At 35.5% G+C, this 24727-nt stretch overlaps 1 protein-coding gene across 2 annotated transcripts; it reads right to left on the bottom strand.

Moving 5' to 3' along the window:
- Window positions 1-388: 388 nt before the first annotated feature.
- LOC311299701 (major histocompatibility complex class I-related gene protein-like) lies at window positions 389-21096 on the bottom strand. Of its 2 annotated transcripts, XM_084423486.1 has the most exons (8): window positions 20909-21075; window positions 17999-18259; window positions 3622-3900; window positions 2774-3055; window positions 2206-2307; window positions 1826-1843; window positions 1494-1541; window positions 389-1412 (listed from the first exon to the last, which is right to left on the bottom strand). In XM_084423486.1, the coding sequence occupies exons 1-7, from the start codon at window positions 20961-20963 to the stop codon at window positions 1498-1500; spliced, it is 1041 nt and encodes a 346-aa protein (XP_084279612.1). In that variant the 5' UTR covers window positions 20964-21075; the 3' UTR covers window positions 389-1412; window positions 1494-1497. The 2 variants fall into 2 exon arrangements, with proteins under 2 accessions (XP_084279612.1, XP_084279611.1); XM_084423485.1 differs by having other exon boundaries at window positions 389-1541; window positions 20909-21096.
- Between the last annotated feature and the right edge of the window lie 3631 nt (window positions 21097-24727).

Consider the following 24727-nt stretch of genomic DNA (forward strand, 5'->3'; position numbering starts at 1 on the left):
GAAATATTCCCCATTCCTACGAAATATTAGATATTATGAAAATCTAGCCAATTACTACCATTATTACACTTTTTTTTCATTACATGTTGCCCCAAGAACACATTAATATGCAAATTAGATACAATGAATGTATAGATACATTGTATAAAATGGGAAAACTCGCTTATGACAATTTTACACACATATTGCAAAAAAATTAAAAAATAATTCTGTTATATCTTTCATAACAAAGTTGAGAATCATCTTTATACAAAGTTTGGTATATAAAATCCTGAAACCTAAAAAAATATTGGTGATTTAAAAAAAACATTGTTTTTGCTTATTCATTTTAATTTTAATTCTTTTTAAATCTGCTATTTGAAAAGTGTGAAAGACATTTGCCACTTGCTCGTTTTGTGAGGTTTATTTATTTAGAAAGAATCAAAACAGCATTACAATTTTTTGAATGCAACTGATATACAAAGAAAAACATTCATGTAAATAATTTAGATTTAGAAACCTCAAATAAAGGAAAATATCTGTATTTTACTGTTCAGACATATGTAAAAGTTCAATAGTACAGCGTTTATTTACGATTATTTAACAAGAATCAACTATTATTCTGTACTACAGCTTATCTAAATAACTAAAAATAATAAGGAAACAAAAAAGAAGGAAATATACAAACAAAAAATCCCAATAATTCCATACAAGCAATAAAAAGTTAAATCTACATAGTGGTTAATTTAATTGACGGAAAAGACAAATTTTACAAATCATTCAATCTACATTTTAAAGTTTAATTAAATGTATTTAAATGTTGCAGTAGATAAACAATTTTCTAGGACTAGTTAGCAGTCTTCCCCTGATTTACTTCATATTCATATTCTAGCTCCCACAGTAAATATCCCTGTAGAAACAACACATAGACATGAAGAAGATCTGAGAGGCTGCTCTACCAGCTGACTATAAACACTTCAGGTTTCTGATTTCTTTTTAATGATCAGTTCTGACATCACTAACCTACAAATCAATTTTCTTAAATCCTACAAATCAATCAACCCTGTCAATCAGTGATTTGTGTTCTTTCTTCTGTCACTAAAGAGAAATATACACATTTTCTAATTTAGGCTCTGTAATGAATGAGTTGTATTTCTACATGGTAAAATTCAAAAGTTAACCATAAGATGAACAGAAAGTGTGAAGAAACAAAAACATTTCTTTTTAGATGTAATTAATTTAGAACCATAAAATAGAAATCCCAGAAATCCCCCTGTCTCTCTCTCTCTTTCTGTGTGTGTGTGTGTGTGTGTGTGTGTGTGTGTGTGTGTGTGCGTGCGTGTGCGTGTGTGTGTGTGTGAGAGCGCATTTTTGTAAGCAAGATGGGCAGCATTTTTATTTTTCAACTTGATTTCTCGCACATGTCCAGTCTCCTAAAATGCCAGAAGAAACATGTTACATTTCATTCATTTCACACGACTGAGAGAGTTGCACTGATGAACGAGAACACACACGTCTTTATGCTTGTGGATGAGCTGAGCTGTTCGAACCATCATCAGAACCTAAAACACAAAACAACATTAAAATAAAAACAACACACAGCTCATACAAGACTAGATCAGCACAGCAGTCACTCTATCATATCATATCATATATATAAGATCTACATTAGAGAGAAAAGTTTCAGGACAAACTTCTATTTTACTTACTGTATTATTTCACATTATCAAAACATTACATTATGGATTTAGATATATGAAGATACTACTATTAACCACTTCATGACCAAGGGCAGAACTCATGTTTTTATAATAATTTTTATAATTTGTGTTTATGAGGAACTTACCACTGACAGGTTTAAAGCCTGTAAAACAATCATAGAAGAGAGCTTTAAGTTCAGCAATTTCAATCAATGAACATCAAATCCAAAGGAAAGTAGAACATAAATATTTTATATATATTTATAAGTGCTGTCAAATCGAGTAATCATGATTAATCTAATCTAATCTATACATATATATATTTACACACACACAAATGTTTTTTGTGATTAATCGATTTGACAGCACTAACATATATTTCTCTTTTAATATTCAACAAACAAGAGTTAACATGATCAAAACTAAGACTAGAATCAATTTAGTTTAAGTCACAAACAACATTTAATATTTCTTATTTGCTATTGAAGAGATTTCAGACTTTGTATGGCCTAAACTGTGTCCTCACCTTGTTTCTTCTTATACACCACAAACCCAACGACACCAATGGCGATCAACAGGACGACAGCAACAACAACACCAACAATCGGCATGATGGGAACAGAATCTCCTGATCAGAGGAAAACTTCAGATTACTCAAAGAGTCTGATAATGCTACTAACCAGCACTGGTGGAAAATCTCAAACAGTGTGTGTGACTGTGATCAGCAGTACGTGTGTATATTAACAGCACACTGACAATCTGCAGCTTTATAAAAACAATACAGGAATAATCATATGTGTTTGTGCTCAATTGATTGTTTCCTCTCTGCAGGTCAAGAAGTTTGTTAAAGAGAAGAAGCCAAGCTTTAAAATGAGAATGACCACACTCACATGCCATAGTTTCTTTGAGAAATAATCTAATTTCATCCTAATATCATTCTTAATTTTAATAAACATCCTTGTTAATACAGCATTTGTCTGTTTTTAATTATTATTTTGGATTTATTTTCTGGTGAGTGAAGACCCTAAACAGACTCAAAAGTGGGGATCACAGGAGGGACTACATCCGTAGTTCACTCGTCTCATTTCTCTCACCTCCATTTGTCCTGACCTCATCCTCTTTCTTGATTTCACCCTGATGTTCCACCACACAGCTGAACTTGTTGTTCTTCCACTCATCAGGTGTGACTCTGAGGGTGCTCGTCTTCTGGAAGGTTCCGTCCTCATTGGGAAGAAGTTCACCAAGATCCACATCCTCATGATGCTCTTCTCCATTCTTCATCCAGGTGATTGTTATTCCACTGGGGTAAAAACCTGTAGCATGACACGTCACTGAAGAAGAGGAAGACTTCTGCAGCAGAGACACCTGAGGAGAGACTGAAGAGAGAGCGAGAGAGAGAGAGAGAGAGAGAGAGAGAGAGAGAGAGAGAGAGAACACACAATGTTGACGTCCTCCCAAACAAGACAATTTTAAAGCACCTGCTTATCCAGATTCTAATGATCTCAAAATTAGGCTACTGTCAGTCTTCCTGCAGTCTCTGGTCTTCAATGAAACTTTGTCACATCGAGTAACTAAACACACAAGTAATCTAAGGGTTTTCTTAACTTAAGGAGTCTGTACAGTAACCTGTAACTGAACACTGAGCTTTAATGCCTACTTTAGCTTATACTTTTCTAGCCGGTTCATAATTGACGGGATTAGATTAACATGCTTTTCCTGGATCTTTTAAAGAATACATTTTAATTCATATCTATAAACAAACCACATAATCTGTATTGCTTAAAATAAACAAAACAATCTTCTCTGAAGGAAAGAACACTACAGCAGTGTAAGATATCTCAAGTGACAAAACTATTTTTTACAATGACAAGTCTAGTGTACATTATTTTTTTTACAGAACATGAAAGGCTTTATAATCAATGCTGGATAAGAAGTGATGTACCTTTTCTTTGCAGGCTGCTCTTTCCATACTGCAGGTACTTCTTCACCCACTCAATGCACTCAGTGCTGAAGTAATTTCTGTTAATCTCAATATAGCCTTTGTCCTTGTTCCACTTCTGTGCAGAGATGATTCCTTGCTGCACTGGGGAAATCCAACTCATCTCCTTAAAATCCAGAGACAGAAGGTCCTCTCCATCATATCCATACTGCCGGAACGCATCAGTTGCTCCAGTCTGATCATCCCATTCACAGCCGTACATTTGCTGGAATGTGTGCACACCTGAGGAAGAGAGACGGTTTGAATGAATCTGAATAATTAATCAATTCATACAATCAAATTAAAATCATCAGTTAATCAGAAAGTCCAAACAAGTTTTTTTAGCCTCCATTCTATAAAAAAAAGTCAGTTTATTATGATGAGAGAAAAAGACCAGATACTGAGAAATAAAACAAAGACAATAAACAAACAACATTTTTATTGTGATGTCTTCACTAGTTCCACAAAAGAGCATTCACAAATCATATAATGTGCAGAAGTGTATTCAATAATAATGGGAATAAATGCTTCTTATGAACTGTCTCTTTTTAATCAGTTGGTCTTTGTTTTAAATGATCAGTCTGACTGAATCTCTCACTGACTTAAAGTGATTGTTGAATTATTCACTGCACCAGATCTGTGTCTCAGAACCAGAACTGTTAAACTCATTATACAATTCCCACCTCTACTCATCCATTGCCCTTCTTTTTCTCTCTTTTATTATGAGTAATCTCATAGAAACATTAGAAAGAGTAGTTTTTCAGAGCAGATGTCTCTAAAGTAACCAACTATGGCTACAAAACTCCCTTTGGTTGATCTCGTAGCAAAATTATCAAGACTCTTCACACTGTTGATGTGTGACTCAACTTTACCATAATAATAGTTCATAAGAGTTCATTCTACAGAATCCCCAGCCTGTGTATGATTCATGTGTTCGTATTTTCTTTTCTTTTTTAATCTGGGATACTGTGGAAACCTATTTCACCCTTGACTGTCTCATGTGAGTAGATTCTAGAAAGAAGAGCAACTTTTCTTTGTTCAGTCGGAGTAAAAGAATAAATGAACGTGCCGCAATCCAGCTACAGCTCTAGACGACATCCATCAGCAGTGCAGAGGAGAAAACACAGGCAGGAAAGGGTTAACAGGAACTAGATTCATGATTAAGACCGAACAGATGTAGAAGAACAACACAACACAGAGACACCAGACAATATCAGACCCTCATCAGTGACATTAATGAGTGTTCGTTTGGTCATTGACGAGGTGACAAACATTCACTGTTTTACTCTTTACTCTCTGAATGACCAACAGTGAGAGCGCTTTAAAACATCAGAGAGAGACAAACAGTTTGTGTGTGTGTGTGTGTGTGTGTGTGTGTGTGTGTGTGAGTGAGTGAGTCTGTTGTGTAGGTGTGTGTGTGTGTGAGAGAGAGAGATAGTGTGTGTGAGTGTGTTGTGTAGGTGTGTGTGGAGTTCAGGTATTCCCTACATTGTGGGGACAAAATGTCTCACAATGATAGTAAAACCTGATTTAAAAAAAAAAAAAAATTATATTGTGGGAACATTTTTTTTTTTGTTCAAAAAGCTTGAAGTTTGAAGCAGTTTGAATTTTGAAGAACAGTATTTTAAAAATCTTGAAGTTTGAAGGTTTTAACCCTCTGGGCTCTGGAGGTGTTTTGACATGTCCTGACATTTGTGTTCTCAGACAGACAAATAAATAGATTGCTATGTATTTGCTATGGTGTTCAGTTTGGTTTCAAGGGCATTAATAGCCGTTGCTAGGATGTTCTGGATGGTTGCTAGGTGGTTACTATTGTGTTGCTTTGTGGTTTCTAGGCAGTTGCTAGGGTGTTCTGCATGGTTGCTAAGCAGTTGCTAGGGTGTTCTGGATGGTTTCTAGACGTTTGCCTAGGTCTTGCTATGAAGTAGCTAGGGCATTCTTGTTGGTTGCTATGTGGTTGCTAGGATGTTCTGAGTGTTTGCTAGGTGGTTGCTATGTAGGTGAAAGGGTATTATGGGTGGTTGCTAGGATGTTGCTATGTGGTTACTAAGGTACTTGGGGTGGTTGCTAGTGTGTTGCTATGTGATTGCTAGGGACTCCGGGGGGTTGCTGGGGTGTTGCTATGTGGTTGCTAGGTTATTCAGGGTGGTTGTTTATAGTGATGGAAAGATAGATCAATAGATAGATAGATAAATATATATAGATACCACATACAGTGAAAATGTATTTTATTGTAAAATACTGTCAAATGTATGTTTTTTATGTACTGTCACATGTTTTTTGATTGTTTTTCTTTATAAACAGTTTAGTTTCTTGTTATTTTTGTTATCAGTAATGTACATTAGTGTGTTTTGTTACATTTGATGTTATTTAGTTAATGTTTATTGCATTATTTTAGTGTTGTGTGTGTTTCCCTGAAGGTGTTTCATGTTTGTGTGTGACTCTGTGCACCGTCTATAATATACGAGTGTTGACCATGTTTTATGAACAGGCCTTATGATGAAATGTCTTTATACTGTGCCTCCTGTATTATTGTGATGTTATCAGGGCATTTTAAGGTGAAAAGGCAGATTTTGGTAGTTAAAGTAAGTATATTAACATTATATCGCTAAATGAAATATACGGTTATAATTGTAAAATATACAGGCATCCTGTAAAACTGGAAACATTGACAGTATTTTTTTAGGGAATTTATGACAGCGACAACTGCCAGTTTTTTACCGTAAATGTGAAGTGGTATTTTTTAACAGTCTATGGAAAGTACCCAGAAAACATGGAAACAAAACAATTACTCCCCCTCATGTCATTCCAAACTCATAAGACTTTGTTTATCTTTGAAACACAAATGAAGATATTTTTAATGAAATCTGAGAGATTTCTGTCCCTCCATTGAAAGACTGTTCACCCAAAACTCTGACGGTTCAAAACATTAATGAAGAGATCATAAAATAAATCCATATGAATCGAGCTGTTTAATCCAAGTCTTCTGAAGAGACATAATCGCTTTATATGATGAACAGATTTAATTCAGTCTTTTATTCACATATAAACATTGATCAGCGAACATAAACAGAAGCTCAACCGAACTTGCTTGACGTGCAAGAACAAACTTTATCAGTTCTTGTGGAAGAGATTTTGAATGCAGGGAGCTCCAGTCTCACTGAATCACACAGAATCAGCCGATCTCAGTCTCAGGATTACTGAACAATGACAGTCCGGTGTGTGTGAGAGAGCAGAGCTGGAGCTGAACTCTGCAGGATACTCTTCTACACACACTGAGTTCAGCAGATCAACATCAATGTTCCTCTACTGTACGTGTGTGTGAACTCACACTTCTGATTAAAAAGGAGACTGACTAAAACATCTGTGGGGAAAAGGCGAGAGATTTCTTGAATCACAGATAAATGAATGAACAGCGTTTCGTCTGGAGTTCATCCACAGTATTAAAATGAAGATGTGAGAAACTGTGTGTAAATACAATCATGAAATAATGATGCGTACTAGAACAGTACTTGAGTTTTTATCTTTCTTTTCAAGAAAGCAACACACAAATAACTGTAACGGCCTATATAATTATCTATTATTAATTATATTTTATTTAATCATATGTATTTTAGTATTTTTATCAAAATAATTGTAGAAATAAGTATAATCAATCATTATTAATTTATATTTTATTAATTCATTTGTGTTAAATTGGTTTGTTGTGGTTTCTGCTCAAAAGACAGAGGGCATTTTAGAAACTGGTTTTGCTCAGCAAGAACAAAAACAACAGGAAACATTGATTAATCATTCATCAAGAATTCACAATCATCAAGAGTTTCAGTATGGAAAAATAATTTTAAACTAGAATGTAGATTTCCTGAAGAAAATGTGAGTGGTGCTTGCAGTGGCAAAATTTGGCACTCGGTTAGCATGTTTTTAGCAAGATGCTAACACGATTAGCATGTTGTTAACTTTATGCTAATATGATTAACATGTTGCTATCATGATTAGCATTTTGCTAACATGATGCTAGCATGTTTTTAACATCATGCTAACATTATTAGCATGTTACTAGCATGACTAACATTTTGCTAGCATGTTTTTAGCATCATGCTAGCATTATTAACATGTTACTAGCATGATGCTAGCATGATTAGCATGTTGCTAATGTTTTTAGCAAATGCTAGCATGATTAGCATGATGTTAGCACAATTAGCATGTTGCTAGCATACTGTTAACATGATTAGCATGTTGCTAGCATGATGCTAACACGATTTACTACGTTGCTAGCATGGTTTACCATGATTTACCAGTTTACCATGATTTACTATAGTTACCATGATTTACTATAGTTTACTGTGATTTACCATGTTTCTAGCATCGTTTACCATAATTCTAGCATGATTTACCGTAGTTTACCATGATTTACCATGTTCTAGGATGATTTACAGTGATTTACTCTGTTCTAGTATGATTTACTATGATATACCACGTTCTAGAATGATTTACCATGATTTACCACGATTTACCACATTGTAGTATGATTTACCATGTTTCTAGAATGATTTACCACGATTTACCTCATTCTAGCATGATTTACCATGATTTAGTCAAAAGAGCCTAACGCCATCTTTATACAATGTTTTGATGCAGAGATATAGGTCTTGCTAAACGGTTGCTAGGGTACTCTCTTTGGTTGCTATGGAGTTGCTTGGGAGCTGCCAATGATGAAACTCCAAAGGCTGCTTGTCAGTATGAATGATATAAACCAACTCCCATGCCTCTGTGACAGTCAGAATGGAAGATATCCCTCTTTGGATTTTGGTTGCTAAGGTGCTCGACAGCGGTTGCTAGGGCGGGGCTAGGAAGTGTTGAGGTGATTCATGATTGGCTGTTTGATGCCCTGAGCCAAACGAGACCACCCTCATGTTTCTATGACACTACATCCCTCTGATCTCTTTCAATGGAAGTCTATGGAACTTGTTGCTATGGTGCTCTAAATGGTTGCTAGGGCGTGGCTTGATAGCTTCACAATGATCCTGAGAGACTGATTGGTCATCTGAGTAAAATGAGCCCGCCCCCTTGTCTCTATGACACTGTGATCCAGAGTTATGTTCAATACAAAATTCCTAAGCAATTTATCAACTTTTACCCCATTGTGAGGTATGTTCTTACAGAGCCTGCCAGCCTCTTCAACTGTGGTAAACCGCACGTTTCTGCGAAATCCTCGCTCAGAGCTATGACCCGTCAAAGTTTCCGCAATGCAAAGTGCATGGGATTTTTCCGGCCACTGTTTCGCCCCTGAGGGGAACATCGCACCCCCCATCTCTTACAAAAGTCATTTTTCACTGATATTCACAGAGGGTCAGCTGATGAACGTACAGTAACTATGGAAACATGTTGTGCTGTTGCAGCAGTTCAGTGTTCTGCATCAGCGAAGTCTCTTTCAGCGAGTCATTTCACCGGCGGCCATCTTTCAGACGCCTCTCGAGCAGCGGCTTCAGTCCCGCAAGCGCAGCTCCTCTCTCTTTACACGGGGGAACATCAAATTCTCCAAAGCTGTTCGCCAAGCTTACGATTAAACTTCATATTTTAAATCACCAATGAAATCTGACAACAACTGTCTCATAAATGTTGTTTCTAAACGCTCAAATCATGACAAAAACTGCATTTTCCAGGCTGGATCAGCCGATGCGCAGTCGTAAGCGTTCGTCTCAGAACACTGACTGTTTCTATAGCAACCGGAGCTTCTAACGGCAGCTGCAGTGACGTCATGACTTCACCAACTGGCGATTGGCTCTTTTACTGAGAAGGCGGGACTTATTCTGCCATATTGCGCTTTGCACTTTCTCCCGATCATAGTAATACGAGCGCACCGTCTTTATATATCTAGTTTTTGGCATCAGTGTTTTGTTTCGGCCCTTATCGCCGTGTATCACACACAATGGGGACCCGTGGAGTCTCATGACATCTGAACTAAATGCCATTCAAACATCATGACAGTTTGTCATTAATTACGACTGTCACCTGTTGATCTCCTGTGAATCTGACGGCTGTCTGTCTCTCCGTGTCTGTCTTTCAGGAGCCGTCTCTCTCCTCTAAGTTCTGCTCTGTTCTGTCTCTCTTCTGAGGTTCTGCTGTGTCTCTGTCTCTCGTTCTCCTCACTCAGATACAGTGAAACCCTGTTGAGAGCCGCTCAGACCTGCATGAGTTCAGACGCTGGATCTGGCTTGTTTCTGTAGGTTAGTGCTGGTCTAGTTGCTGGTCCTGCTGGTTAAGGTAGTTAATAGTTCTGGTGGGGATTATCAGTAACAGCCTCTAAAACACCACATATAAGTGAGACCAGTCCTGCTGCTCAACTGCCCTGCTCTGATTCGCTGTAGGGTCCGTCTGGACTCTGATCTAAAACACAGCGAGCTGAATCTCAGTCTACATAGACAGCATCCTGAATGAAACGGACACTCATAAGTGACTGGTTCGGATGCACTACACATAGACAGAAACACACGCATCATAAATATAGCACTGCTCAACTGTGGAAACTCACAATCCATTCAGTTTGTCGTTAGCATATCGCCAAATGTGATACTCTAATAAACATAAATATGCATACACAAATATTGTGTAAAATAATCCGTTTTTAATTCGATGAAACTATTTTGTTTTATAATTTTCAGAACTATGTGGATTGTTTCACTAAGGATTTTACAATGCATTATGGGATTGTGTTCTCTGTGAAAGACGCATGTGAGAATTTGGCCAAAAGATGGTTATCTTATAAAGCAGCGTAAATATTCTTCTGGAACGACATGAGAGTGAGTAAATGACAAAACTTTCATTTTTGGGTGAACTAACCCTTTAAGTTTAGGTTTTAAAGGTAGCCTATAGAAAATATCATCAGCTCAGTATAAAAACAACAGAATCCAATGGAAAGTCACACTGTGATAGAGAAAAACATAATACACATAATGACGTGTATCTATTGATTAAATGCTCACTGCAGATTTCTGTGAAATAAATGAGTGAATTGTTGCAGGTTCTATCAAACACGACAGTCAGAGCGACTGCTAACAGAAAGACAAACCCTGATGGAGGTTCAGAGAACTGAGAATGACTGATCTGATTGTGTGGAGGATGTTATCTTCTGTGTCCTTCTGATCAATAACAAATAACTGATCAACCATCGTTCTGCTTCTCTAATAAGAGTAAAGCAGCCCTTATTTCCAGCCTGACGTCTGACGAATCACATCTGATCCTGAGCTTCAGCAGCGACTGAAACTACCACAGAAGAACAATCTTATTCCGAGGAACCACGACAGAGACACAATATAAAACACGCTTGATGTCGTAAAGCTCCTGTGATTCATATAAAATAGATAGTTTGAAAAGCCAATCATGATTTCATTCAGCAGGACGTCCTGTCGCATCACTTCAGCTCATCTGAACCTTCACTTTTCTCCTCTGTCTCTAAGACAGATCTCTAACTGGTTTCTTTTCTTACAAAAAAGAACTGAACGAATTCAGTCGGTTCGTCCTCCACTGATGCTGACAGACGCTGTGCTGAAATACTCTGACAGTGTTTTCTATCCGCTGAATCTACAGCGACACAGCAAAAGAAATGATTATTTAACTGAGATGTGAGTTTATCGTCTGGATTTATTATGATGAGAGAGATGTGAAATAACACAAAGACAATAAACACACAACGTGATGTTTTCGAACACGACAGCAAACATACGATCACGTACGAAAACAAAAGATCAGTGTAATGTGACTCACGAATCAATGACTCTTATGAACCGCTCTGAAGAATCGGTTTGACTGAATCTCTCACTGACTGAATCAGTCGCAGCAGTTGTTGACTTATTCACTGAAGCGGATTAATATGATTTTCATCACGTCCAATAAAAAAAAAAAAACGTGAACTGTGGCTGTGTTGTGTGTATTTTAGGCTTGTGTGACTTAAATTAGTGAAGTTACTGACTGGCTGTTAAAGACACACATTAGGAAGAGCGTTCTGTCATAATAAAGGGTACTTTAATTAAAAAAGAAATGTTGCCAAAAGTAATATTGTTTTGTTTAGTATGTTTGTTGATTCTTAGGATCAATTATTTGTAAAGAATCATTAATGTGTAAGGGATCCACTGGAGGAAGTGTAGATGAGAACACAAGTGCCGTTTATCTAGAAACAGAAGATCAAACATAAAACAAAAGCGTGGCGAGGCATGAACTCACAACAAAACATGACGCTTACCAAACAGTGGAACAAAACTTGACAAAGACACATGACAAACACGAGGGCTTAAATACACACAAGACTAATGACAAGAAAGGGACACCTGTGAACAATGAACCAATGACAACACGACACGTCAGACAAGGGAACGCATGGCAGGATCACATGACAAACAGGGAATCACATGACATGAACAAAACCAAAACGCGACATAATGGATCGATTAATGAACCGGAACCGTTTCTCAGAAACAGAATTGTTAAACTTTACGATTCCCGTCCTTGCTCATCTATTGAGCTTCTTTTACACTCTTGTATCTCTTTACTATTGTTGTATATCAGGATAACAGACATCTTTGTTCTATTATTGAGGTCTGTTTTTGAATCCATGCTCTGGGTTTGTTTGGTTATGTCTGTATGCTTAGCGAGCTTCTGTTGAGTAAAGTCTGACGTGAGTTTGCATATTCATCTCGTCTTGTGTTTCTATCATGCATCATACGGCGGACATCACAACTATGATTAAACTGATGGAGACAGTAGAAAGGACAGTTTTCTCGACAGCGGAGAGCAGAGTTTCTGAGGTGATTTACTCTGTTACATGATATTAAAATCTTTCATTTGTGTGTCTGGTTACATTTGAATTTTTTGACAGTTGGAGTTTGAATTCTGTCTATGGGATTTTTGAGAGTTTTATAATCTGCTGTTGGAAAACCGTTAGTCTAATCAGTAAGAAAACGTATAGTCAATACAATTAATAATCTTAAATAGGATATCATACTTATTAAGACTCTTCGCACGGTTTAAGAGTGACTCGACTTTACCACAATACCAGTGTAAATCAGCAGTATTTGATCTACTCCTGGAGGATCATCATCATCCTGCAGAGTTGAGCTCCAGTCGCACTGAATCACACAGAATCAGCCGATCTCAGTCTCAGGATTACTGAACAATGACAGTCCGGTGTGTGTGAGAGCAGAGCTGGAGCTGAACTCTGCAGGAGACTCTTCTACACACACTGAGTTCAGCAGATCAACATCAGTGTTCCTCTACTGTACGTGTGTGTGAACTCACACTTCTGATGAGCAGAAGATTGACTAAAACATATGTGGGGAAAAAGCGAGAGATTTCTTGAATCCCAGATAAATGAATGAACAGCGTTTCATCTGGAGTTCATCCACAGTATTAAAATGAAGATGTGAGAAACTGTGTGTGTAAATACAATCATGAAATAATGATGCGTACTAGAACAGTACTTGAGTTTTTATCTTTCTTTTCAAGAAAGCAACACACAAATAACTGTAACGGCCTCTATGTTAATTAATCTATTATTAATTATATTTTATTTAATCATATGTATTTGAGTATTTTTATCAAAATAATTGTATAAATAAGTATAATAAATCATTATTCATTTATATTTTAATAATTCATTTCTGTTAAATTGGTTTGCTGTGGTTTCTGCTCAAAAGATCGAGAGCATTTTAGAAACTGGTTTTGCTCAGCAAGAACAAAAACAACAGGACACATTGATCACAATCATGAAGATCTTCAGGGTGGAATAATAATATTAAACTAGAATGTTAACAGAGTTAGCGTGTTGCTAGCATTATGCTAACATGATTACCATTTTGCTAGCATGTTTTTAACACAATGCTAGCATTATTAGCATGTTGCTAGCATTATGCTAGCATGATTATAATGTTGCTAGCATGATGCTAGCATGAATAGTATGTTGTTAGCATGATGCTAGCAAGATTAACATGATGTTAGCACGATTAGCATGTTGCTAGCATGATTAACATGATGTTAGCCCGATTAGCATGTTGCAAGCATTATGCTAATATGATTAGCATGTTGGTAGCATGATGTTAACACGATTTACCACGTCGCTAGCATGTTCTAGCATGATTTACCATAGTTTACCATGATTTACCACATTCTAGTATGATTTCCCTTACGAAAAAGAAGTTTATTCAAGTGTTCTATTAGCATACTTCTTTTAAACTAAAAATAAGAAAGAATACTTTCAGTCTACTTTTTATATACTTCTCAGAAATATACTTTATGTACTTCTCAGAAATATACTTCAAATTGCACTTAAGTATACTTGACTTATACTGACAGAAAAGTCTAAGTATATTTGGCCTCTACTTGTTGATCGAGATATACTTAAAAGTATAATTAAGTATTCTAAGTATTCTTGGCTTGTACTTGTGTTTACTATTTTGATTGAGTAGCTTATTAAATACTTTTTTTAAAACATAATATTACACACCGTCTTATAAACTAACATGTTCAGCTTTATATAGTAACAAACTTTCGGGTGGAATAGCTTAGAGTAAATCAAATAAGCATGGAAAAGAAGTTTATTCAAGTATTCTATTAGTATACTTCTTTTCAACTAAAAAGAAGAGAGCATACTTTCAGTCTACGTGTACTTGACTTATACTGAGAGAAAAGTCCAAGTATTTTTGGCCTATACTTGTACTCAATCTTTTGATCGAGATATACTTAAAATTTTAATTATTCAAAGTATACTTGGCTTGTAGTTGTGTTAACTCTTTTGATCGAGTAGCCTATTAAATATACTTTTTTTACATCGATTTCTATTGCGATGTTCTCGAACACGACAGCAAACAAACTGAGCGATCAGTGTAATCTGACTCACGAATCAGTGACTCTTATGAACCGCTCTGAATTATCGGTTTGAATGAATCTCTCACTGACTGAATCAGTCGCAGCAGTTGTTGACTTATTCACTGCAGCGGATTAATTATATTTTCATCATATCCAATCAAAATAAACTGTGAACCGTGACTGTATTGTGTGTATTTTAGTGTGTGACTTAAATCAGTTACTGACTGGTTGTTTAAGACACACATTAGGAATAGCATTCTGTCATAATAAATGGTACTTTAAATAAAAAAGAAATGCTGCCAAAAGTAGAATTGTTTTTGTTTAGTATGTTTATTTATTGTAGTTAGGATCAATTATTCTTAAAGAAGAATCATTAATGGATCGGTTACAGGGCTCGCAAAATCGCCTGCCCGACGTCCCGGGGCTATTGTGTTTTCCAGTCGGGCTACCAAAATGCATAACCGGCCTGCCCGACGGGCTATCTGAAATAGTGTTCGCTTCAGTCTCGTTATAATCAGATTCAGCGCGTTCTTCATCTTCAATCCGCAGCGGCGCCGAGCAGAGCGCACGTCAGAAAGCTGTAGGCGGGCTTTAATTATGTTCACAAGAAGCTGCAGAGCGCGAATTTGAGCAGAGCGACTGACGCTTCAGTTTACAGCCAAGTGCGAGATAAGATGTAAGTAGCTAAACTAAACATTTCATATTTGACAGCTTTTTTAGGTCATAAATGTGAAACGAATGACAAAAATAATCAGACAAACGAATATACTTTTGTCGAATTTCGCCATTTTGGACTGAAAATAGGCCTATATAACGTGACTAATAATTAGTTTACTGTCATTGTGAGGGGACATTAGCATTAACAAAGCCGTTTTCATGTTAGGCACAAGATTAATAATGAATGTGTACATGTTGAGAATTAATATACAATTTGTAGCCTTCAGTAAATTAAAAAAGTTCAGGTTTAGGTGGGGAAGAGACAGGGCAAGATGAGGAGACTGAGAGAAAAAGAGAGTGATGGATAAGAAGTGAGAGCAGGTATTGACACAATCTACTGCCCACTGACATTGTTTTAAAGCTATTTATTATCCTTTTTTGGCCTTCAAACGTCTTGAAATGGACATATCAGAGAAATAAAAAATTTGAACCCCCTAATAACCTTAAATGTAGGACCTCTTTGATTATAAAGCCCTGTATTAGGAATAAGATCAATAATGAATGTGTACATACTGTAAATGAATTTAATAAACTTAGTTAGGCTACCTAGCTTTCCTAGTAGCTTTCAGTAAATTAATGCATCTGAGAAAATGATTCATAAATCAACCTATCAGTTGACCCTAAGTTTACTTCACTGACAGACAAAAATGAAAAGCCTCTATCGGTCAAAGCTCAGCTTTAGGAGGGGAAGAGACAGAGCAAGAGAAAAACTAAGAGAATAGAAGTGTGATGCTGATGAGGAGAGAAAAATAATCAGCTGCCCACTTACATGGTTTTAAAGCTATTGTTATCCAATTTCCAAATATCCAAAACATCTTAAAATGCACATATGTAGATCAGAGAAATCAAATTTTCTCAGGGGTGCCCCTGAACCCCCCTAACTAGCATATCTCACATTCGGGACCTCCGTGATGATAAAACACTGCCATCTGCATGTTAATGAAACTTAATAGTGAGCATTAGACCCTAAACTAAAGTGTTACTTTTTTATTTTATCATACCCTCAACTGGGGGCTGAGCCACACACACAAACTGATTCATGTTCTATACTGGTCACACACCGTTCAGTTTAGTTAGAACCAGATGCATATTTGTTGATATTTTGTGGTTTGAAATTTTTTTTGAATCATTGGTTTGACTCCTAACCAATTTTCTACATTAATAAAATTGTCTTTTTATCTGGGCTAGTAAAATTCATTTCGGGCTACCAAAATCTGAAGAGTGCCTGCCCGAAGGGCTACCAGCGATTTTGAAATTTTGCGAGCCCTGGGTTAATGAACTGGAACCGTGTCTCAGAAACAGAATTGTTAAATTCTTTAAGATTCCCGTCCTTGCTCATCTATTGACCTTCTTTAACACTCTTGTATCCCTTTACTATGTATAAACGGATGGAGACAGTAAAAAGAACAGTTTTCCCTACTCTGGTTACATGATATTAAAATCAAACCAAATTTGCATTTGATTGATCTAAACTAGATAGTTGAAGTTCAAGTTAAACTTTAATTCTGCCTTGACAAAAACTCGTCTGAAAGACGAGTTCGACAGACAGTCAGAAAGACGTGCGTCTAGCTATATTTGTATCTGGTTATAAAATAATGTTTGCCAGTTGGAGTTTCCATTGGAGTTTGAACAGTTGTGGCTCTCTGAACAGTCAATGAGTTTTCATAATTTACTGAGGGAAAACCATTACTCTGATCAGCTAGAAAATATAGTCAATAAAATAAATAATCTTAAATTTATTTTATAGATATTATACTATTGTATATTTAAGTATAAATAATTATAAAAAAATTGTTTTGTTAGCATATAGTTATCCTCACATGAAGCACACAGTAGACTTACAATTCATTCAGTTTGGCATTAGTATGTTTCTTAACTCAAACTTTTAATGTTGCTAAACACATTGTTTTGTTTAACACTGTGTTGTTTCAAAACAGACGAAGTAGGAGAGATGAATTTGTTGAAAGTATCTAGAAAATGAATTAATTCTAAAGGATAATGAATGGATCAGTGTTTATACATTTTAATTCTTTATTCATTACCATCTCGGGGGTGTATTAGTTTCTAATTATTTAACGGCCCATCATCAATTATTCCTTACATAATATACTGCCCTTTCTCTTTTCTTGTAACAAGTTGTCACAGTTCGGTTAGTTTGGACTTTTTGTGTTTAATCACCCTCTGTCTGAGTTAGTCGTTTGTTGTGTTGGTTACCCATTATGTTCAGCTGAGCACAAATTATCTCTGTCATTATCACATGTACTTAAGTTCTGTTCTGTTTCATTGTGCAGTCTCGTCTGGTTGTGTGTGGTAGTTCAGTTTATGCCTTGTCCTGTGGATACCTGTTGGATTATCTATTAAAAGTGTTTACTTTAACATTCATCTTCATCGTCATGTGCCTATTGTCAACCACCGTCCGTGACACAAGTGAAATGTAGTTGCACAGACTACAATACCAACAGTTAATAAACGTGTTTCAGGTCAAATCTTTTGTGTTCAAACCAGATACTTCTAAAAATCGTATGTGCAGAAATAAAATGCACGAAAGAACATAAAGAAATGCTTTGCAACCACATTAATATAAACTTAATAATATATTAGAAGTTTGTAAAAGATCCGATTACTAGAAGAATGTTCATGCTAACCTTGTTTAGTAAATCATTACTCCCCTCAGGAATAACATCCCTTCATTTGTTGAATTATTTGTTTGTTTAAAAATACATAATTTTTTTTTTACTGGAATTGTATATCATATAGTAGTGCTCACCTCCAGTCTGATTAAAGCGATCTTTGGCAACATTGATGTTGTTCATGAAGGCTTGTTCAGACCCAATTGAGGCCTGAGTGTTCCTCTCCCAGTAGTCTTCTCCCACAGATTTAGCCATCCAGTCTTGCCTAGGAGTCTCTCTGCGAATGTTACTGTCATAATATGTGAAAGGTTGTTCGTCTACAATTCCAACCGTCACAAACTGTGGAAAATTTGGTAAACCTGATGTTGCCGTGTAGAAGTATTGCAGGGAATGTTTTCCTGAAAGAAAAAAGAAACAGTTGAAAACCTTAATGCCTCTATAATGACAACAATAATTGAGATTCCCCTCACACTCTTTTATCAAAAGATAATTTGGTATAGCAATTTTTGCAGAACTGATGGCAGATTATATAATTACATAAATTTAAGAAACTTTTTTCTGTAAACTGCCTGTTGCAACTCAAAGCATACACTAATAATAGTTACCGGTAATATATCCTACACTGCCCTCTAGTGTCAACAGCAAAAAAAAAAAAAAAAAACTCTGGAATAACATTATAGTAACCTCAATAACCTCCTCAGTCGCTTTGATACATTACTCAGATTTAATTGAACTTCTCAAAACTGCCTGTTCAACCTCCACATCATCTACTCTGCACAAAAAAAACAATTGCTTATTCTTTTGAACAAATTACCAATGCTTTATTATGTACAATTTTCTGAAATGTTGATCAAATTATATTATACTAGTTGAGTCAAAACATATTATTCTAGTCTTACCCACCAAAACATATAGACTGTCATCATCTGTCAAGCATATTTGCATTTCTATTATGCTTTATTTTTTGTAAATGTGTCCTAAATTAATTAACTCCTCACTGGTGAATCTTGATCTCCACTAACGAATGGGAATGTGGCTGATCCGACATTCCAAAAGATTATTTCAGCACTTCATTGCAAGTGAAGATATCCACTGTGATGTTGATGAGAATCTTTGGCCAGGACATCAGGAGGTGTAGAAAGACTGCATTTACAGTTTTGCCTTATAAGGGGTGTTTATTTGTATCTGTATTTCGTAGGCTACTTATTTTCTTTGTGCTGTAAAATGGTCTCGTCTTAATTAGTGTACATGTAATAAGAAGTGACAACTATCTCTAGTTAAATCCAGAAAAGTTATTAAAATGCAAATTTTTAAGTTGTTTGTGATAGCTAATTGCAACAATATTTTTTTTAGAGTAGTGTACAGTTAAAAGGGTTGTGTAACTTTCAACTGTTGAAACTGTTGCCTTATAGAAAAACTGCAGCCGTGTGCATTTTCAGTCATTGTCATCCAAACTATAGCCATATTTATAGCATAAGAAAATATAGAGTATACTGTTGTTGACAACATAACTAAATATTTATCTGTGCGATCAATGACACAAGGACTTGTCATTCTGTTGATACGGATATTGTTAATTGACAAAAATTTATGTTGGAAAAATTAACTAAGGATTTTGAGCAAGTTACAAGCTTTTGCAGTAAACCACTGTATTGTGCTGTATATGTATGAATCGTTTTAAGAAATAGTTTGCAAAATGTCAAGAATAATTTGAGAAATATACCAAAGCAACAGAAGAAAAACTGCATTACGGTAAACATTTTAAAGAATACATTAATTGCAATCTTTAAAATGTTACAGTTTACAGTACAATACAGTTTTTCATGTACCCCTCAGCAAATGTAGAATTATCCTTATTATGAAAACATACCAGAAAAAGTATTTAAAATGTGTTTTTTTATTATTTTTATGCATTTAAAATAAAATTATTAGATATTTAATATAATCTACCCTATAAGACTGAAGGCGAAATATGTACAGTCAATGTGCGATTAATCTAAAAATACTCGAAATACATCATTTAGCATAAAATCATCAGTAGAAAACAGAAGCATCATTATTTCCCATGCAAATGTATAGCTCAGTCTCAACATAGCCGGTTGCCTTGTCATCTAAGCTTGCTCTTGTCACAGTATTGCAAATCAGTCATAATTTAATAAAAAAAAATTTATATAAAAAAACAATAACCAAATAACTGTTATTAAAACAATTATTTAAAACAATAGGCAAACTGCATAAAATTATTATTATCTGTACATAAATTGTTTGCAAACCTAAAAATAAAAAAACGTAAAGAACATTACGTGATGAAATCTTACCAGCTCTTGCATTACACATGAAAAAAGAAAAGAAAAACGAGTGTACGACTCTCAAACTAAAACGTTCGAAACTCACTTTAGGTAAGGACGGTCTACAGTTGACTACGTGAACAACTTCGGGTCAATCGAAATTGAAAATGTCTCTACTAATTAATCTCTACGAGGCATGAAACATGTTTAACAGCAGAAACAAGTTGTGAGTAATCGGTTATGTATGGCTATAGGCCTACATTACATTAAATCTGTACATATAGGCCTAGCAATAGGCTATTTCACAAATTCGTACTCATTTACGACACACATGCAGGCTACTCCAGCAGCAACTACTGCATGGTTTCTATTTCTATTAGCCTAAGTTACTTAATATTCAGGTTAGAAGTGCTCACAGTCAACTGATATGTCGTTGCTAATAATGGGTGAAGCTCAAATCCATATTTAAGTCAGATTAAGTCCGTTTTTCTGAACATTATGCTCTTGCTTAAATCTGTTAACTAAGAAATGGTCACTTAAAGTTAGTCCAGACTAGTCTTCAAAATTAAATTCCATTGTTTAAAAACAGGCAACTTGTCTTGTCAGCGAACAGAGATAGCCAACATGACGTTTTTTAAAATCTTTTAAGGATTATTTTTAATCCTGTGTGACAATCGCAACATTAACACTTAAATATAATTAACTTTATGGATGAAATCATGGAATTTCACTAAACCGTCGGTCAAACCATCTACTCACCAGCATAAACGAGGTGTATCCCGATGAGCAGAAGAGCAACATTAGCGGTCCGCATGTTTACTTTTCTGAATAAAAACAAAACCTTATACAAGAATTAGTTTGTCTGGTTTTAGACACTCAATGCCCGTCTGTATACTGGCAAGTGGCGAATATCCCTGTGACACACACACATACACACACACATTTATATAGCTCTTGAAGCGGCAGCCAATAGATATTCTGGAGAGAATCGACGTCATCAGTCTCTATGATGAGTTTCATGCACTGGGTTGTTTGCCGAAATCGAAATTAAAATAAAAAAATGTACCTTTGCCACCATTGAGGGAAACATATTCTCCCAAAAAGGTGGATCAAATGTGTTTCAATCCCATTCCCAACTTGTCTTTTTTCATCTTTGAGGGATACAAATGCTAGTCATACCCAAATGTAATTTTTGAAAATATGATTTTAAATGTTTTTCAAACTAAAACTAGGCTACTGTAATGCAGCACTTCGACTATTCTGTTTAATAGACATATTACTTATTACGTCTATAAAAGTCTCAACTGATAAAGTTAAGGTCAACCAAATATTGATCAAACTCCACCAGATGTTTAGCTAATCTCATATATGCATATTGTTGCACATTTTAGCCAGATTTGTTTTGTTTTTAATACAAAGGGAAACATACAAAATTCCACAAATAAAACACAAACTTTCAGTAGCATGATGTTTTTTTTCTTTAGTTGTTGTGTAAACAAGTAAACGGATAAATATTTTTTCAAGATAGGCTACATACATTATACAATTTAGTAATTACAACTTTTGTCGTCCAGTAGCCTACATTATATATTAAAATTATATTTTGTAGGCCTATATATTTTTTTATTTATATAGGCCTATACAAAAAAATATATAAATGTGGGTGAAAATTCACTGTCTGACTCTTAATTCATTAACCTGCTTTAGGGTATTGTGAATTTATCATTTCATGCTGAGAAGCTGGCCTAAGAATGGACCATAAAACCAAGGACAAGATCTAGTGTGTTAGAATTTCAAATGCATCAGTATAACTGTATCATACACTGGGTTTATATATAAACATTTACAAAATTGTTTGTGATGAAGCACTCCAGACAGCTAATTCTTCCATTATGGAAGATACACTGTACTTTACATTTTTTTTCTTAATTATGTATGATAAACATAGCCTACAATGAAATGTCTGTAAATAGCTGCATTTGTGCATTATAGGCCTACTTATGAGTAGCCATATATAAAACTCAAAACCTCAATTTTAAACAAGGCACAAAGTTTTGCCAAGAGGCAGACAAAGTAAACATTCTCCTGAATGACACACCAACTAAATTACTCTCTTTCAAAAATATTTCTAGGCTACAAATCTACTTTTGAGCAAGTTACACAAGGTAGGCTACACAAACTTCACCACTGGAAAACGATACATTGGAAAATTATATACAAATGTATGAATATAACTACACATGCTATACAGGTTTGGTTATCTGTTGTTATAGCTACTACAAGAGACAATAAGAGATGGTATTTCCCTGTGTCCTGAACTGCACTCTGTTCCGAGAAACCACGTGATCATGGCAAAAACCTCCAGCTTCTTGTCCACAGTATGGGGAGTTTGAAATGCTATTTTTGGCTTAGAATGCCACCTAGTGGAGACTATTATTCATAAAGGCTCAAATTCACGATTTATGAACGCAATTCTCATAATATCTCTTATCTTGCAGCTTTTCTGGAGTGCTGGTTTGTAGGCTATAGAAGCCTGGGTCATGGAGTAGGGTGACCACCATCAAACAAACCAAATGTGGGAAGAATTGTTTGTGTGCATGTAACCAACGCTAAAACATAACCTGAAACTGTTATATAGTGTCTAAAAATATATGTTATATAATGTATATAACTTAATAAAAACATTTGTATTCTGCCTTTCAGCAGATAAAAATACTTAGTTCTTTAGTCCCTTCCAGAAAACAAACACCATTACATCACAATGTAACATAACATGTCTTTATTTTACGTCATTTAAATTCAACATCACTGAGATGTTGTAAAATATAAAACAACATGAAATTAGCTCGTTGACAGTCTTAAGAATAGGCTATATTAAACCAAAAACTTAGAAAGGATTTAACAACCACAGCAGGCAAGTTGATAAATTCTGTTAAATTAAAATTAAAATTTACCGAATTATCCATTTGTTTTCTGACAGGGAACACATGGAACTAATCATAACCGCTCCACATTTTGATGGCAGCCGTCACAACATAGCAGGCATTTAGGCTATTTATTTCTTTTCAACCAGGATTTAAAAAAAACGGTTGTAGGCCTTGTACTTCTGTCGAAGCGCTGTTAAATAAAGGTGAAAAACTAAGCCGCAAAAATAATTAATAAATTAATTAAATGCTTTCTTAAAATACAAAAGAACGCATGCACGTTTTTTTTAATATGATAATTAAAAACCAACAGACTGATGAAAATGCGGAACATTATGCCTATCTCAATATGCGACGAGCACACGGGGTGAAAATGCTGTGCGGTAGGCCTATACAACGCAAAGAGGGACGGGTGGTCATGGAGGAGGTTTCTCAATGCCAATGAATAAAGAGAAATCTCTAATGTTCATCAGAACTGAAGCTTACAGTGAAGAGATCATGTCTGATCTTCATCCTCCTGCAGACATCAGCCCATCCAGAATTTACTATGTGACTGGTTAGAGTCATGTAGCATGCGATTTAAAAAAACATTTGTGTTAAAAGTCACAAAGTTTATCCTTAACATAAGTAAAACAATAGATGTCCTCATTTCAGTTCTCTGCTCTTGTATTACAGCATGCTGACGGAGGCACAAACTCTTCAAATGAGAATGCAGGCGAAGATGTAATGGTGTGTATGATTGTTTCATTATTATTATTATTATTATTATTATTATTATTAAAAACAGAAATCGCTATAGCATAAGTTGAATCACATTCTACCGTTTCTGTTTCTCAGGGTGATTATCAACTGGGGAGGCCAGCAGACCACACAGGAATAGATCAACACCATGAAACAGTAGGCTACAACATGCACAGTGATTGTTGTTGTTGTTGTTGTTCACATAGGACACATGAGTTGCATTGTTCTCCTTTTAAAATGTTTGACTTGTGCTGCAGATTGCTGTGAGGGACAATAACACAGTTTCCTACGATGATGAGAATACAAACTCATCTGATGATGAAGCCTCAGATGAAGATCCAATGGTGTGTGAGCCTGTCATGTATTATAGAGACAAAAAAAGTCATGTTACAAATAATAAAATCATCTTATCAGGATATGCCATTCAGCCTTTTCCTGTCTCTCAGGCTGATCACCTGTCAAGTGGGCCATCAGATGACAGAGGGGAGGATCCACTGCATGAAATCGGTACAGTTTTTTTTTTTTTGTCATGCAGTAATTGTTCCACTTAGGAGAGACAAACTGAACTCACTGGTGTTTGGCTTACATGTGACTTCTTGTGTTCTTCTATTACAGCATGTTGAGGGAGGCACAAACACTTCAGATGAGAGTGCAGGCGAAGATGTAATGGTATGTAGGATTGTTTACATTATTAGATAGGCAAAAATGTATCTGACAAAAAAACAGTTCAGCAAATAATATATTAGTGTTTCTGGTGGTGTTATTAATTTACTGCACACTCAATTATATCAGCAGAATTTTTTTTTAGATATTTGTTCAGGACTGAGCAGGTAATGTTTTGATCCTACATTGTCATCAACAGCGATTAATATAAGAAAGGGCAAGGTTTATATATGGACAAAATTACTTGCGT

Source organism: Rutilus rutilus (assembly GCF_951802725.1).
Source record: "Rutilus rutilus genome assembly, chromosome: 11".
Taxonomy (NCBI): Eukaryota; Metazoa; Chordata; class Actinopteri; order Cypriniformes; family Leuciscidae; genus Rutilus; species Rutilus rutilus.

Bases quoted from the DNA above. Each gene is read 5' to 3' on its own strand.
- LOC311299701 (XM_084423485.1), bottom strand. From the start codon at position 20,963: ATGCGGACCGCTAATGTTGCTCTTCTGCTCATCGGGATACACCTCGTT. The intron at 3,056-3,621 runs GTACATCACTTC...CTCTCTCTTCAG, and splicing joins GAGCAGCCTGCAAAGAAAAG to TCTCTCCTCAGGTGTCTCTG. The intron at 2,308-2,773 runs GTGAGAGAAATG...TCCTCTGATCAG, and splicing joins TGAGGTCAGGACAAATGGAG to GAGATTCTGTTCCCATCATG.